We start from the raw sequence: 17,922 nt of genomic DNA on the forward strand, positions 1-17,922 counted from the left end.
CTGCTCCCTCCTCCTAGTTTTGGCCTCTCCACCCAGGCTCCTGCTGTTCGAAGATGGTGGCAATTGTCCTGAAAAGGAATGAAAAGAAAGGGTTAACTGCCTGAAGTTCATAATTTCCCCACATCGTTATTACTTTTTGTAATGCTCCACACTGGCTTTAGTACAATCTTTTGTTAATTTCTTGTTACATTTGCATCCTGCTCTTTCTCCTATGAGGTCAAAGTGACACACATGGAATTCCCAGGCTGTCTCCCTTCCAAACATGTGCCCATCCTAGAGCTGTATGTCTTCATAGATACTTTTAAATGTGCTCAGTGGTATATAAATCTATTAAGTAAATAAAATAAAGTATTATTTCCATTTTACAGAGTAGGAAAATGGAGGGCTGGGAGATAAGAGTTTATCCATCATGACCTAGTGAGCTCGTGGCTGAGACAACATTTGAACTGAAGGTTTAAATCCAACATTTACGTTTCAGGATCCCTGCTGGATCTTGACTGTTCTCCCTCCAGGTGCTGAGGCTGCAACACCAGGACTGGGATTTGGAGTCCAGGCTCCGCCTCTCTCTAGGATTAGATACTGAATGAGGGGTGGGTGCTGCCACTTACTGAAATAAGGCTCCCGATAATTCATCTACGATGCTTCCTGCAGAACACAAATGAGAAGAGATCAGATTTTTGTAGTTTCGAGGGGATTTCCCCTCTGCTCACTCTGAGCTGAATTCTTCCCATTAAAAGAAGGTTTACGAAGACACCATGCTCAGTTTATTACTAATTTGGACACACTCCTTCTTCAAGGAGTGCAGGGTGGCATAGATATGGGGGGTGGAATCTCCTATTTTCTCACAACAACCGTGTGTGAGAGAGATGGTGATTCAGCCAAGTCCACATACTGAGCTAGATGGCTTAGCAGGGATTAAAACCCAGTTCCTCCACCACCTCATTCCATTCAAGTCTATCCATTGAACCACAATGGGAAACCAACTCACCTGGCGTGCAGGCTGTCTCACAAACGGGGCACATGTAACAGAAATGGCAGTACTGCAAGAAGAGAAATACGGGAGTGGGTTTTAAAGGGAGCTATGGACCGGGCAGTGTTGTGATGAAGATTCACGAAAACAGATGATCAAGTTTTTGTAGGGGAAGGAGGAAGGGATGGGTTGGGAACAAGCATGATGGGGAAACTTGCCACACCAACCTGGCAGCTTGTGCAGTAATCGCTGCTGTCTCCTTCTTTACAGGGGCACTTGTCACATTCATCACAATGCTGGAAAGAAAGAAAGAAAGAAAGAGAAAGAAAGAAAGAAAGAGAAAGAAAGAAAGAAAGAAAGAAAGAAAGAAAGAAAGAAAGAAAGAAAGAAAGGCATGACAGCTTATTTGGGGGTAGGGAATAGAGAAATGACCAGAGCACTTCTGGCCTGCATGCTTCTACAATAAAACCACACTGCATAAGAACACTGGGTCATGTAGCTCAGTATTCCCTACACCAAAGGTGCAGAACCTGAGGCCTAGGGGCCAAATCTGGCCCTCTAGGGTTCCCCAGAATGCCACGTTCCCTCCCCCTGGCCCCACCCCCTTTCCCCTGACTGCCAATTGTTTGGTGGTTTTCCAGCTTTTGAGCTGTTTTCCCCCCATTCTAAAAGGTTGAAATGCCTGTCTTAAGGTTTAATTACTGACAGTAAGAGCTTTACGCTAAAATACTTAGGTGTTTTGGCCCTACTTTTGCCTTCAGCCCTGCCCAGCACTGGAATGTGGCCCCCAAGAGCTTCTCTGAAATGAATTTGGCCCTCAGGCTGAAAGAGGCTCAGCACCTCTACACAAACACTTCAGGGTTTCTGGAAGCAGGGGTTTTTCCTAGTTCTATCTGGAGATGTGCAGGATTGAGCCTGGGACCTACTGCATGCAAAGCATATGCTCTATCACTGAGCTGAGGCCCTTCCCAGATATAGTCTGGTCTCTTGGCACTATATAGTAATTCTTCCCACCACCACCTTGGAAAACCCCCCACCAAGAACTGCCTGAGAATTTTAGTGTAACTTTTATTGTATGGTTGCCAGACCATAAGCCAGAAAGCCTCCCTTTCTCTTTAAAAATTCTGGATTGCCCAGAACATGACCGAGAGAGTCCCCTGAATCAAAAGGCAAAACTGGTGTCCTCCTGCCCATTTCTGCTCTCATCCTGTTCTCATCTATACTTGCTGTAAAATGTAGGAATCCACCAGGGAGGGGAGGGATTAAAAGTTAATTCTGGGTGGGCGTGGGGAATGTCATGGAAGGCTTAAGGACACACTGGTCAGGAAGCTAGACAAGCACTTTATTGTCTCTCCGCCAAGAACAGAACAGCTAGCATTGGTACCCAAACTTGGGTCCCGGGATGTGGTTGGACTACAGCTTCCATCATCTCTGACCCCTAGTCATGCTGGCTCGGAGTAATGGCAGCTTTAGTCCAACAACATTTGGGGACTCATTTGGAAACCACTCCTGACCCAACCAAGTCCAGTGCCACCTAGCGACTAAACAATATAACAACACTATCCACATGGGAGGAGCCACAGCTCTCCCTTCAGCGGTGAATTTAAAGGTACAGGAAGAATCTCCAGGTTGCCAGTTGGCAGCAGGAGACGATGCAACTGCTTTGACTCCCACACCACTCCTCCAGCAGTCTCACTTGCCTTCCTCTGCTACCCAGACAGTAGGAGAGGGGGACAAATGGACTAAAGGGCTGGGGGAGGAATAGGATAAGAGACACAGAGGGTTGTCTCCTCTCCTGCTACTTTGCGGGGACAACTCCAGGTTTGAGGAGTGGCTGGGTGACCAGCCAGATGGGCGATTAATAAATGTAGTAGTAGTAGTAGTAGTAATAATAATTGAGGAGACCCTGGGCAAAGTGCCTTCTGGTGGGCTGCCACCTATGTTGATGAACCCTGGCAGACTTGCCACTGCAGCACCGGGAAGCTCTGGGTTCCACTGTAATTTCCTACAGTGCCTCAGTATAATGCTATGTGGGGGTGGGGGGATTGTGGGGATTAAAATGGTAGTTACAGCTTGCTGTTTGGAGCACTGGGCCAGAATAATTTATTTTAAGGGCCTTAAACCTAGTGGGCCTTGCCAGGGCGTTGCCCAAGGATGCCCGCTACTAACACCAGCCCTGCTACTTTGGAACTTCTGAAGCAGGGATGGGGACCGTATGGCCCTCCGGATGTTGCTGGACTGCAGCTCCCATCATCCCTCACCCCTGACTCTGCCACAAGTTCCTCACCCCTGTTTTTAAGGGACAGGCACTACCTGCAGGCTGTGATCTCCCAAACCAACATGCACATCCTTTCCCATCTCCTCCTCTGTGCTGCTCAACTGTCTAGTCCTCCAGGTAGGACGACTCCCCCCCCGCTCTGCAACAGGGCTCCTGTGGTTTTAGCAGGCACAGCAAAGCAGAAACCCAGCAGATAAAGGTTCTTCCCATCATTGCATATCCAGGCTGAGAAAATATTCAAAGCCACATACAGATGAAGCTGCCTCGTGCTGAGTCAGACTATTCGTCCATCTAGTCCACTGTTGCCTGCTCTGACTGGCAGTGACTCTCCAGGGCCTCCGGTAGGGGGCCTCTTCCCATCACTGGCCACCTTACCCTGAAGTTGCTGAGCACTGAACTTGGGACCTTTCTGCATGCGAAGCCATTGAACAATGGGCCTTCTTCAGCATAGCTCTTTTTTTTCCAACTTGAAAGGAGCAGAACAGACTCTGGAGGAGGAGATATATTCATTCCTCTCCCTAAAGATGGGGCAAGGAAGCAGGTTCTATGGAATTTTCAACTTTGGGAATATCTATACCTCAAATGTAAATTGATTTGATACCACTCTAAAGGTTGTGGCTTCTCCCAAAGGACTGTATTTTGGTGAGGGTGCTGACAATTCTCTAGCCCAGAGGTAGGGAATGTGTGGTCCTCCAGATGTTATTAGAATCCAACTCCGATCAGACCCAGCCAGCATGGCCAATGATTGGGATGATGGGAGTTGTACTTCAGCAATATCTGGAGGCTGGTGGCTCCGACTTTTTTTTTATTATTTATTTATTTATTAATCACCCATCTGGCCGGTCACCCAGCCACTCTGGGCGATGTACAACAATAAAACAGTTTAAAACAATAAAATTCTACAGTAAAAGCATCATATTTCTAAAAATACCCTGATGCCAGTGGGCACTCCGGTTTCAGTCAGAACAAGTTCTGTCTGGTTCTGACTGAAACCCAGAGCAGATTCACTGCCCCACAGACATTGGAGCCACCAGCCTCTACTGCTAGCCACTTCACTGTACCCCTAACACTACAATGATGCCTACGCTTCCCTCGTAAAAGGGAATTGCTGTTAAACCAGTTTGTAGCATAGCTATAGCCTCTAGGAGATGAGAGAGAATGTGGCATGGAAGGGAAGATGTTGCATATTAGCTGTGTCCACACAAGGGCAAAATTAAATGAGTCCTCCAGTAGTGCCTGTACTGATGCCCTGTTCACACATGCAGGAGTACATACCCTGGCTGGACCTCAGCGGCTTAAAACCAGAGATTTACAGTCATATTATTATTTATTTTATTTATTATTATGTATGAAATGTATATATTGCCCAGCTAACAAATGCCCTCAGAGGGCTTACAATCATTAAAGCCCCAAACAACAATAAAATAACAACCAATACAATAACACAACAAAAGCATTTAAAATATTAACGAATATTATTCTTCAAGAGGACTTGCAGCTCAGCTATTTTGCCTGTGTAATCTGTGTGAGCAGAAGTGGGGTTATAGCAAGTCAAGACCTAAAGGCCAAACTACATGGGACACATTCTCCATGTTCTGGCTTCCTGACATTTTCATTTTTACTTAACAGCAATTTTAAGGCCCCTAAATTAGAGTGGTGTCTGTATGTTTTCCCCAATGGGGCAAATAGCAGCTTCAGGAGGGGGCACTTTGGACTGGGAAAACATATGAAGAGCAGGGGGAGGGGGCTTAAACATACCCTCCTCCAGCACCACTGAACCTGAACCAATTAAATTCTGCCCAGGCTGCTTTTAATGAAAAATCAAAATGATGGATCTCATGTGTAGTTTGGCCCTTAGAATACACATAAGCCAGGAAGGAAGAGAGTGTAGTGTGGAGTGGAGGAAGGAAGGAAGAACACACGGGAAATCTAGCTCTGAGCGAGAATGACTGCAGTAAGAGGTGCAAAATAAGGCAGACTCTCACGAAAGACGTAGCCTCAAATGAAGAGGGAAGAACCATGGCATAACTAAGGCCAAATTGCTTAATCAGAGAGACCAGAACACAAAGGCAGAGCTCCCCTTTCTGCTCTAGGGATCCATCTAAAAGGAAGCATGTGAGAGATGTACTATATAACATTCTCAGACCAGCTAGCGGTGTCGCTGCGCCTCATCACAAAGTGATGAGGAGGAATCTCTGCCAGTCACAGAGAGGGCAGAAAAGTCATCATGCTGTGGATTAATCTACAACTGGATTTGGACATGAATGGACAAAGATGTGAAGCATGCATCTGCCACAGGGAGAGGCCCTCACTTTTAACAATAATATTTTGCCAGTCCAAGCCCACAGCATGGAGCTGAACAGGTATGCATGCAAAGGTCTCCCTTCATTACCTTGCAGAAGGCACAGTAGTGGCAAAGAGAGCCTGTCTCATACTCCTCGTCTTCGTCCTCCTCGTCTTCGTCCTCCTCGTCTTCCCCTTCTTCAATGAGAAAAAGAGACACAGATACAGCTGTCCAGCTCCTCCTGGGTTCTCTTGGTGGGGGAGGGAAGAGATGTAGAGGGCAACTGGCAGCCAAGGTGGGTACTGGGGCCTAGTGGGTTGGTGGTGCTGGAGAGGATGGAATTGGTCTTCTGAGTTTACCAAAGAGTGGAATAAAAGTGCATTGGATTTGAAGGGAGGCTGGGAGCCAGGAGTTTCTATATGTAGCCTCACCGGGAAAAAGGAAGAGCCAGGATTCTTTAAGAGGGGAAGAGAGGCCAGTGGGAGCCACCATTCTTTGGCTGTCTAGGACATAAATGAAAGTCAGTGGGGCAGAGCAAGCGGGAGAGGGTGGGAAGACAGGATTGCTGGCTTTTCCTGGCATATTAGTTTCCTCTAGCAAAAACAAACATGGTCCCATCCCATCCACTGCTACCCCCAACCACTGAGTTTCTCTCACCTTCTTCCCCTTCATGGTGTTTCTTGATCTTTTTGTGGCCATCATATTTGTAGTGCTTTTGTTTGTGTCCTTCATGTTCATCCTCATCTTCTTCCTTAGAAGCAACTTCATCAGACTCTTTTTGTTTATCACCACGGTGATGGTGATGATGATGGTGATCTTTATCCTCCTCCTCCTCTTCCTCATCTTCCTCATGGTGATGTTGGCTGCCATGGTGATGGTGCCTATGGGACTTTTCCTCCTCCTCCTCCTCCTCCTCGTCATCCTCATCCTCATCCTCATCATGGTGATGATGGTGATGACTGATGTGATCTTCTTCATCACTGTCATCATCGTTGTCATCACTGTCATCATCATCATCCTTTTGGTGTTGGTAGTGACTGTGGTGTTCACGATGGTGGTGTTTATCTTCATCACTGTCGTCATCATCATCGTCGTCATCATCGTGATCACCATGATGCTCATGATGTTGGTGGTGGTGTTCATCATTGTCGTCATCATCATCATTGTGGTGGTGGTGGTGGTGGTGGTGATGATGGTGGTCACCATGATGTTCATGATGGTGGTGGTGATCGTCATCGTTGTCATCATCATCCTTCTGGTTTTGGTGGTGACTGTGGTGTTCATGATAGTGTTGCTTATCTTCATCACTGTCGTCATCGTCGTCATTGTCACCATTGTTGTGGTGGTCATGATCACCATGATGCTCATGATGGTGGTGGTGATCATCATCATCATCATCATCATGGTGGTGATGGTGGTGATGGTAGTCACCATGATGCTCATGATGGTGGTGGTGATCATCATCATCGTCGTCATCGTCGTGATGGTGGTGGTCACCATGATGTCCATGAAGGTGTTGTTGTTGTTCATCATCATTGTCATCATCATCAAGGTGGTCACTGTGGTGGTGATGATGGTGGTCACCATGATGTAGTCCATTGTGGTGATGATGGTGTTCCTCTTCATCATCATCATGGTGAGGATGGTGGTGGCCTCCTTCATGATGTTCTGCTTCATGAAGGTGAGTTACATGGTGATAATGGTCATCATCATCATCATCATCATCACCACCACCACCATGCTGATCATGATGGCCATGGTGATGGTCCTTGTGATGATGATGTTCATCCTCTTGGCCATGGTGTTCTACATCGCTATGGTGATGTTGGTGGTCGTGATGGTGTTGCTGCTCTTCTCCCTGTGCTCTGGGGAGCTGGTATGAGCACAGTAGGACCAGAAGGAGGCCCAGTGTCCAGGCCTTCCAGGGAGCCATGGCAGAGGGGGAAGGTGGGAGCTATACAGCTTGCACCCAGATGTCTCTGTAGAGGTCCGAGAGGCAGGCAACTAGGAAAGGCAGGCAGTAGACAAGGAGAACTGAAGGGGTAGAAATGCAGTGTTTCCAGCCTGGGGTTGGTGTGAGTGATGTCTACAGCTGGCCTAGATTAGCCCTCTAGCCCCCAGCCAATGGCTGCCTGACCCAGCCTCCAAGAGAGATCAAAAGCCAAGCCATGGGCCCCACCATGCCCTTATATGAGGTAGCTGGGCTGGAGGGGGTGGGGAGGCAAGAAGAGGGAGCTAAACTGTTTGCCCTAATGCCAGGCTATTATTAGCTGTTAGGAGCAACTGCACCTCACTCACTCCAAGTGACTGGGAAGCCGGCAAGGTTTCAGAACAGGGAGAAATACGAGCCAGGGCTCCTGGGTTCTCTGAGAGAGAGGGGTGTGTGCTCTAGCGCATTAAGGAAATGGGAAGCTCAGAATCCTGGTTTCTTTTGTGCTGGGTCATTAGAGCAGCCCTCCCCAACATGGCACCCTCCGGATGTGTTGGACTACAACTCCCATCTTTCCCCACCTAGCACGTCCATTGGTCATACTGGTTAAGACATTATGGGAATTGTCATCCAACATATCCGGAGGGTGCCAGGTTGGGGAAGGCTGGGTTAGAGCAAGAGGCCTGTGTGTCCTGAAAAGGTAGCAAGGCCTAGTGGGTTGATAGGTTGATATTTGGATATTACTAAATCAGGCAGAGGTTTGGTGGGTGGAGGGGAAAGGGGACGGAAATTGACCATTAAAAAAGACTGACAATTTGCTGGTTGTAGTTGCTGTTTTGTTTTTGTTAGTTGGTTGGTTCATCCTAAATGCTAGGAAAGGAGCAATGTTAGCCACGCATGCACAGAAATAAATCAGCATAGGTACATCATCAATATCTATTTTTCTTTTCCACTCCAAGAGAAATGGTAGCACTGCCAGTTAAAGTGGAGTTGGGTGAAGGGGTGGGGGAACTGAGCCAAATGGATGAGTACGGAAGAGGCTGGGATATGACACTTGTGTGTTTTTTTGGTGGGGGGGAGAGAGGCAAGAAGGGCTTCGGGACTCCTGGAGGGACCTGAAAGCTTCCAGAGCTGAGGTGATGCCCCCCGGTATTTGTTTTTTTTTTTAAGGGGGCAGAGTGAGCTGTAGGGGACACACATTCCCAGCAGCTTCAGGAATGTGCTGATGGGGCCCAGCGGCTGAAACCAAACCCACAGAGCTGGCTGAGATCTATAAATACCTGCGCAGCAGCCCTGCAAAGCCTGAAGGATTCCTGACAGTGTCCTATTCTCTGCATGACAGCGCAGGAACTGCCCACGACTCAGGCCACAACCCCACCAGACTCCAGATGGCACTTACTACTACTCCCATCACCGAGATGCGGGGGGAAACGCCACAGGTGTGGATGCTACAGCGGCACACCAGAGCATGAACACCTCACATGGAAGCAGTGGGGAGGGGCATTTTGAGGAGCTGGAGGGCAGCCTTGCTTGGCTCCCGCCAAACACTCTCCTCTTTCTCCTCACACCATGAAGCCATTGGGAGATGCTGCTGCTACTTGGCTGAAGAGGTAGGGTGGCCTTGTGTCCTAATTTACAGAGGACAGTCCTCTATTTGGAGGGCTGCCCAGTCCAAGCCTGCTTTAAAAATAAAGAACCATAGGAAGAGCAAGCAGCCAGGGGCCTTGAAGTTGCCCATCCACATTTAGCCCCTGGTCAGCAGACTGAGCAGGCAGGGACACAGGTCACCTGGTCAGCATTGTATATCTATTTGTAGTAACTATCTCAGAATCTGCATGCACAAGTATAAATTAGCACGTTTACATTTTATGCAAATCAGGCTTGTCTTTTGTCCTTTTTTGGGGTGAGGCAGAAATGGGCACTATGGTACAGAAGAGAAGAACTTGGGAAAAGGCTGTCCTTCCTCCTCCTCCTCCTCCCCCCGTTCTTCAGCCAAGTAGCAGCCGTGGCTCCAGAAAGTGGCATCCCATGGCTGCCTCTTCCTCACAGAGCCCCATCTGCTCAGCACCTTGTGAGACCCTCTCTTAATTGGCGGAAGGGGCTACTTTGCTCGGCATAGGAGGATCTTATTGCTTGGGAGCCAAGGCTGGGCCTGGACAAGGAATAGCCAGTGGTGTCAGGGTTCAGCCCTGTCCAGGCCAGGAGACTTAAGCCTCTGTAGAGGAGGAGGAGCAGGCAGGGCAGTGCACTGCCGGAAGCCCTAGGGATCCTTACACCCCAGACATTCCAGCCGCAGGCCCACAGGTCTCCAGACCGGTTGCCTGGACTCCCTCTGCTTGTCAGTCCTAGAGCCAGAGGAGATGGCATGTCAGGCAGGTGCTTCAGGGCTGCTGGCAAATTACTTGGCTAGCCACCTGCAAGTCTACTTGGGAGGAAGGGGGAGCTCATGTAAGCACCTGCCTGGATCAGGGCCTGGCTGAGAAACAAGAAGGGACTGAGCCTCCAGCTCTTTTATAAGCTCTTTGTCTGAACAGAGCCAGGGACAGCTTCTTCCAAGGGCCTGCACCTCGTCTTCCCAGAATGGGGAGGGGGGAATTAACAGGTGGGTTCATGGAGCATCCTTCCCCTGATTTTTGTACCCCATCTCTCACTGCACTGGATATGGTGCTTCTAACTGGCAGGTACACACACACACACACACACACACACACCTATATATATATATCTCCACCTGTGCAAAGTGAGAAGATTTTTAAGAAGAAGCTTTTGCAGATGGCACCAAGTTTGTGTGTCTATGTATCTCCATATGACTAGATCATATGTATGACTAGGCTATAGATACAACTTTTCGTCATATTGCCTCCACATTATCTCAAAAGCACAATGCTTTCCAACAGAATCAGTGTATATGTTTCACTGGGAGTCAAGTAAGCATTGAGGGATTGTATTGAGAAATCATGTGACACAGTAAACATAAACCAGACCTTAAGGCTGAGGCAGCAGTCCTATCCACACTTAGAGCTTCTCCACACAAGGCTTTTATCTTGAGATTGGTTACTCACAGAAGTTTGCGGGTCCTTGATATGACTTCATCACCCAGGGCCTCTCCCATGCTTTGTGACCATTTCTGCGGCTTTATTTGTAACTGTGATAATGAGCTACTTAAAAATAGCTATTTGAATCTCCAATTACTGACAGACCTGTGCTGTAACCACAGCGCCACCTAGTGGCTGTATAATGAAACATAGAACTTGCAGATAAGGAAATCCCTGGGAAATGGGGAAGTGTGTTTAAAGGGCCGATCTTAATCCTACAGAGCATTCAGAAGCAGAAGCCCTGGTAAAGCTGCAGGACAAAAAGCCTGGTGTGAAGAAGCCCTTAGTTTGGAGTAAGGGCTTTTCACATGAGGCTGTTAATGCGCTGTGTATACTTTAGGTTTTGTCACAGAATTGGGATCCAAGCACTACACAAATAATGTTTCCTGCTTTTCCACTACATAACCTCTAGGTGGCACTGTGGTATAGTGGAATAGTGCAACTACACAAATAAAAAAAGCATTTTCATTCTCTTTCACAAACAATACCGCATTTTTCCTGCTCTAAAAAAACCTCGCTGAAAGTGCTCTTTAGATACAGAAGCGAAACTGGAGGGTCATGACATTGCCTAAAGAACCTGTAAACAATTGTGAGTGGGGAATGATGAGCACACAATAAATGCCTCATGTAGAAAAGCTCTAAGTCTCCTTGAGTTTGACAAGCCTTACTTCTCAGTACATATATACTGGATTGCACTATGAGTCTCAAGAGAAGGGTGGTATTTTTTAAGACGCCCCAGGCAGCTGAAAGAAATGGCCACTTAATTAACATCAGTTGCTCCCATTAGTTTTAAAGGAGCTTCAGCACTGCCTGCCTGCAACCACACTGAAAAAAAGCCAACATCACCAAGAGAAAAATGTTTTCCTATAACTAGAATAACATCCTGCTATATCAGTGTGTGTGTGTGTGTGTGTGTATATATATATATATATATGGGTTGCAACATTTAAGTTAACTTGTCCATAAGATTAATTGGTTAAAAGCCTTATGACTGACTAAAACTGCATGCCTGATTAATCAGGCAGATTTAAAAAAAAAAAATTGCTAATTATTTCTAGTAGAACTTACCAAAACTGGGTCACAGGTGCCCTCTTAGAAGCCACATTCACCCTTCTTTCTCAGACAGGAAAGAAGGCCTGTTTTAAGATGTTGCCTGCTGTGTTATATGTGGGTGTCATCTTAAAACCAAGAAAGTGTGTGGTTTTCCTTCAGAAACAGTGTGGCAATGTATGCAGATTTCATTGTTTAATGAACTAAAACTCATGACTAATTGACCAAGATCTAGTTGATGCAGCAGTCCCCAACCTTTTTGGGGTAGTGGGCACATTTGGAATTTTGAGATAGTGTCATGGGTGTCCTCACAAAATGGCTTCCATTGGGGGCTTGCCCATTTATAAAATGGCTGCCATAGTGGGTGTGGCCAGTCACAAAACACTCATTTCCTGGAAACCAGCACTTGTCTTTGCAACATTTTTGGTGGGAGACAAGAGGAGGCTGGGGGATGTTGACCTGGTGTTGAATGGGGTATGGTTACCCTTGAAAGACCAGGTCCACAGCCTGGGGGTCATTTTAGATTCCCAGCTGTCCATGGAGGCTCAGGTGTCAGCTGTGAGCCGGACAGCGCTGTATCAAGTCCATCTGATACGGTGGCTGCGCCCCTACCTTCCCGACCATCTTCTCCCATCGGTAGTACATGCCTTGGTCTCCTCTCGTCTAGACTACTGTAATGCACTCTACGTGGGGTTACCCTTGAAGACAGTTTGGAAGCTGCAGCTGGTGCAGAATGCGGCCATTCGCCTGATTAAAGGCAGCCGCTGGTGTGATCACATCACTCCAGTGCTGAAGGAGTTGCACAAGCTACCAGTTGTTTTCCGGGCCAAATTCAAGGGGTTGGTTTTGACCCTTAAAACCCTCTACAGTTCTGGCACAGCCTATCTCAAGGAGCACCTCCAGCAACACCAGACAGGCCGCTCAACAAGATCAGCCTTGGATGGCCTTCTCTCTGTCCCATCAGCCAGGACAGGTAGGCTGGTGAGGACGAGGGAGAGGGCCGTCTGGCCTCCACTCTGTGGAACTCCCTCCCTAGGGAACTCCGCCATGCCCCCTCTTTAATGAGCTTCCGCCATGCATTAAAAGCGTGGTTGTTTAGGCAGGCATTTGGGTTGGGTTAGGGTATTTTTAGAAATACGATGTTTTAATGTGGAATTTTATTGTTTTAAACTGTTGTATTATTGGACATCTCCCAGAGTGGCCAGGTGACTGGCCAGATGGGCAATTAAGAAATTTAATAAATAAATAAACAAACAAACAAACATGCCAGCCTTCCGTTTAATAATAATAATAATTTCAAAAAATCAAAATCAGAAGGGGCAGGGAACCTGGTGGGAGCTAAGTTATGTGTGTATGGGCAGATTGATGCCCATGGGCACCATGATGGAGACTCCAGAAGTAGACTGTGGTGGTACAAAACTGAGGTAGGAAAGTGGACTGCACCACTTCAGAAGTGCAACTAGGAGATATTTTTGAAAGCTCCTCCATGGACCACCACCCCCTGCAACTAGAAATTAGTAAATCAGGGCGAATGGTTCTGTCCCGATCTTCTCCCTGATGTGCTAGATACTTGTTTAATGTAGGGGGACATTCAAAAATGTAATTCTCCATCTGTCATCTGAAGTGGTTCAGTCCATTCTAACTCATTTTCCTACATGGGAGAGTCAGCTTTAGATTTATTTCTTTAACTGGCTAAGGTAACAGTGTTATTTGCCCCAAACAAAATCCATTCTAGAGCCCTTTGAGGTACATCAGGGGTATCAGAAAGGGACCTTTACTTTGGTAAGTGACACATCCTCCCAAATTTTACCAGTTCATCTTAGTTCCCCACCCATTAACAGCACAAAGTTCCCTGCCCAATTATAGCAAATGGTAGGGTTTGATAGGGGTGCAGGGGAGTGGGGAAGGGCCCATGAGAATAAGTGATGAATGCCATCCGAGCCTTACTCTGGTTTGCATAGAAATATTTACCACAGTTTCTCATTGCTTGTCCTGCAGCCGAATGTGTGAACAGATGGAACACCAGGTTGCATCGAGGAAAGGCACTGAGAGGACTCAAAGAGTGGATTTCTTTGTGGACACCCCTACGTTTCCACCCCCTACCCCAATAATTCAAGCATTGCCATGGAAGTATCTGTGAACAAAATCTTGACTCTGGATGAATGACTCTCAGAGGCGTTTATCCAGTCAAGCAAGTTCCTGTGTGGGGCGTGGTGGTGCCGCTGCCTGATCTCTCACTCACTCAGTCTAAGTTGAGACACGGGAGAAAGTGCCAGGAGATTCACCTATCCCTCCAGCCTGATCCTGGCTGTGCCCAATTGTTCTGCTCCATGGCCAATTCCAACCAGAAGGACCAGGTACTGAGACTATGGCTGCTTTGTGGGTAATCGAGACCATAGAGGCCTGGACTCGTACGGTTTCTCGAGCGGTTTTCTAACTCCTGATTTGTCACCCCAGGCATGGATCCCCAAACTCTTCAAGAAGAAATTCTGCACGACATTTATCGAGCAACCCAGTGAATTGGGGTGAGTGACACATGATTTTCATCCTCAATATTCAGATAGGCAAAGACTTCCAGTTTCTGGGCAGTGGGGCAGCTAGGTAATTTTTTTACCCTGGACTGAACGTCTTCTTGGGAGCTCCTTTTAGATGGCCACGTGTATTACTTCAGTTGTGAAGTGCATAGCTAACACTTCTCTTCTCTCCCCGCCCACTGCCATTCCATGTTTTACAACTGCTTCTGCATCTCTGGTATGTACCAAAAACCTGTTTGCCAATCCTTTTTTAAAATAAAATAAAATGCTCTGAACGTATGCAGTTTTGCATTTTAAACTCACTTAAATTGCAGCACCATCATGACCACAGAAATAAAGCAAACAGAGTTTGCTCCTGCTGCCCTGATGCTGAACACATTTACTTGGGAACAAGCACCATTTTGCTGTAGAAAAGGATAATATGTTTTAAAAGTTTTTAAAAGGATAAAATGAGCATGTGTAACCATGGACATGCCTGGCAAGCTGCTCCCCATCTGTAAAATGTTTTTAGAAATAAGACAGAAAGGATGCCCTGTGTGCCCATGCTGGCCCAGGTGTGACATCTAGCTGGCTTGCCTCTGCCTTCATCACCTGCCATTGTCTGCATGGTCATTTGGGGGAAGCTGTGGACTGCAGGAACCTGTACTTTGGGCCACCTGGGTCCATGGAGGGTCTTAGCTGCACCCCTCCTCCTGAAGTCTGTGCTTATCACTTATCCCGTTTCTAGTTCTCTCCTTCTCCTGTGTCTGGGCCATCTGTCCCCCAATGACTCCCAGGCTGCACTCCTGATAACCTATTTTACACCTCCCAATGCTGCCAAATTCTTAAATAGACTCCTCTCCTCCAATATCCGTCTTCTCAGCATCTGCATGATGTCCTCTGCACTCCCTGTGCGTACCATGCCTTGTCCCAGTAATATCCCTCTTTGCCTAACACCTCTCTGATTCCCCACCCCACCCCCCATGGGGCCTCTATACCAGCATTAGGTAAATGTTAGGCTTGCGGGATTTACTTTGTTAAGTTAGTTGTGGCCAGATTCTTGACAGTTGCAAGGAAAACAAGGAAGTAACTAAACTATCTGATACTGGCAGGTTGTTTCCGGGGTGGATGGGGGTGTACCTTAGGATATGTTTCTGTACAGTTGCATGTTCAAGTTAATCTTTATACTGCTATATTTTGTTTCATACACATACTCTGACTGCTTTTACCTCTGGTCTGGCAACCACAACTGCACTTTGTTTTTTGCTAGGATGCCCCCCCCCCCCAATCAGAGCCTAGTGCAAAAGTAATACACTTGGAATTAAAGAATGCTCAGGCTAGGAACTTGTTTTGTGCACTGAAATGGAATGGAGCTCACAATCCTTCCTCACACACCCCTGCCTCCCTTAGTTACCTTGTTCTTTCTTCATTTCAGCAGTAGCAAAGGGGGGGGGGAGATTTTGTTGTTGCCATTGTTAAACAGTTGGGAGTAAGAAATCCTTCCTGATCTACTGCAAATCATCCAGAGATCTACCAGTAGCTCCAGATCTACTTTCTGCCTACCTCTACTGCACAGACACCAATTTCCTACAATACCTTTATTCCCACAACCATGGTACACCCTTCTCTCCACTTCCTATTCTGCTACATTATTCCACTCTTTCTCTTGTGGAAAATATTCCCTACTACCAGTAACCACTTTCTTGCTGCCCATAAACCTTGCTATCTTATTGCATACTCTTGAAAACAGGGACATTCATGTATACTCGTAACATTATTATTCTCATACCAAGGATCACTATTTGAGCAGCAACACACACTACCCACACACATTACACCTTGCTAAAACCTCTGCCTGCTGTATGAATTTACTCTGCAGTAGCCTAATCAGTTTCCTGATTAGTAAGTAAACTAACTGTGAGAGTGTCCTTTTATTTAAACTTAAGAATGGTTTAGGCCCGGGAGTAAGTCCCACTGAATCCAATGGGGCATACTTCTGAGTAGACATGCATAGGCTTGCACTGCACATTTCACTTTGGATCTGTTGATGTCCACTGAGAATAGTTACAACTCAAAACGCCTTTGTCCACATTGAGTATTTTGATGCTAGGTGGTTATGCAGGCCCTTGAAATGGTGTGCCAGCTTTTTTGCATTTAGACAACAACCAAGAAAGGATTAACCTAGTAGTAGCTTAGATCTGATAATAATGATGTAAAAGCAAAAAGGGTGTTATACCAGACAAACAGAATTGTCTTATAATGTTGTTACGTTGAACAGTTCAACATGAGCCTCACCAGTTACAACATGTGTGAAATAAGGCTATGCCCTACAGTGCGTTAGTGTTCATATGCATGCATATACATGCATGTGCATGAAAGCCAGAATGTGTTGGTTCCCCACTTAGGAGCACAGGAAGCTGCCTGAGTCAGACCGTTGGCCCATCTAGCCCAGTACTGACGACACTGACTGGCAGCGGCTCTCCAGGGTTTCATGCAGGCCTTTTTCCTGCCCTTCATTGAGAGGTGGGTGTTGAACCTGCGATCTTCTGCATGCAAAGCAGGTGCTCTGCTACTGAGCTACAGCTCTTAGGGTGCTTCTAGTGCAGGGAGGGGAATGTGTAACCCTTCAGATGTTGTTGGACCGCATCTCCCATCATTCATCACCATTGGCTATGCTGGCTAGAGTTGCGGTGCAACATCTGGAGGGCCACCTATTCCCTGCTCCTGTTCCAGGTAGAGGGCTCCTAGCATTACCAATCTAAAGGCATTGTGCAAATTATTCCATCTTTCTGTCCTTAACAGATTTTTGTGGTAAGAACAAGATGAAATAAGCAGTGGGAAAACACAGGAGGGCTATAAGTGGATGACTTCCTTGTCTGGACGTGCCAGAAAATCCCACAAACGAGTTGAGGCAATTGCACAATAAAAGTCTCAAGCACACTTAGGGCACAGGATGGCTGTCTGGGGCATACTGGGAGTTGTAGAACTTTTTTCTGTCTAAACATGCAAAGGATTGCATCCTTATATATTGAAGTTCAATCTAGAGAGTAGATGGAAGGGTCTGAGATTTCAATAACAGTAATTCTTCATCATCATTATCTTCATTGTCTTACAGATGATGTGATCTAAAAAGATGTAAATGGCATACCCAAAATTTCCTCAAAAAGCAAAATGGAGGTTTAAAAAGGGACAACATTTTACCAGGGAAAAATACCAGAAAATAAGGTCTGTCCCTGAAAAAACAGAACAGATGGAACATATAGCCATGGAGCCTAGTGGCTCCAGTTTCGAAGGGGTGGTGATTCCATTCCGAGTTTTAGTTAGAACCAGCCGGAACTCTAAAGGTGCTATCCAAGGTGCTGAACCCTTTGGGGGGATAGGGTGCAGCACTTTGGATAGCACCTTTAGAGTTTTGGCTGTATTCTAACTAAAACCTAGAATGGAATCACTGCCCCTCCGAAAATGGAGCCACCAACCTCCACTGACATATAGAATCACAGAATTATAGAGTTAAAGAGGGCTTTGTAGGCCAGGGGTGGGCAGAACGTGTGTTGGGATCAATTGGTAGATCTTTGGCTGAACTGCAGTAGATCAGCAAGGATTTCCCATTCCCAATGGTTTAACATTAGCAGCAACAAGAATCTCCCCGCCCCACTGCCTGCTGAAATCAAGAATACTTGTTTTGGTACTGAAAGTGAATTCCTGGGCTGAGCACAGGCACCTTATTCCACAATTCTGCGTCTGCCTTTTTGAGCCACTATTTTGCAACTGGCTCTGGTGGACTGAAGCGTTATAGTAAAAA

General features: G+C 46.7%; 2 protein-coding genes across 3 annotated transcripts in view; one reads left to right on the forward strand and one right to left on the reverse strand.

The window, feature by feature from the left end:
- Positions 1–7,465, reverse strand: HRC (histidine rich calcium binding protein). Its single transcript, XM_084808302.1, has 7 exons — positions 6,904–7,465; positions 6,190–6,822; positions 5,641–5,726; positions 1,198–1,266; positions 989–1,040; positions 609–645; positions 1–68 (listed from the first exon to the last, which is right to left on the reverse strand). Exons 1-7 carry the CDS (start codon positions 7,463–7,465, stop codon positions 14–16), a joined length of 1,494 nt encoding a protein of 497 aa, XP_084664428.1. The 3' UTR covers positions 1–13.
- A 6,410-nt stretch (positions 7,466–13,875) lies between these two features.
- Positions 13,876–17,922, forward strand: part of TRPM4 (transient receptor potential cation channel subfamily M member 4) — a 55,216-nt gene continuing 51,169 nt past the window's right edge. For both annotated transcript variants that reach the window (XM_084805021.1, XM_084805020.1), the window contains exons 1-2: positions 13,876–13,964; positions 14,065–14,132. In XM_084805021.1, the coding sequence (XP_084661147.1) occupies positions 13,938–13,964; positions 14,065–14,132 (95 nt within the window). In that variant the 5' untranslated portion in view covers positions 13,876–13,937. The remainder of the gene's footprint in view (positions 13,965–14,064; positions 14,133–17,922) is intronic.

The sequence above is a fragment of the Heloderma suspectum genome, chromosome 6 (genome assembly GCF_057233095.1).
Source record: "Heloderma suspectum isolate Gila_16-S chromosome 6, 16-S_ref, whole genome shotgun sequence".
Lineage (NCBI taxonomy): Eukaryota > Metazoa > Chordata > Lepidosauria > Squamata > Helodermatidae > Heloderma > Heloderma suspectum.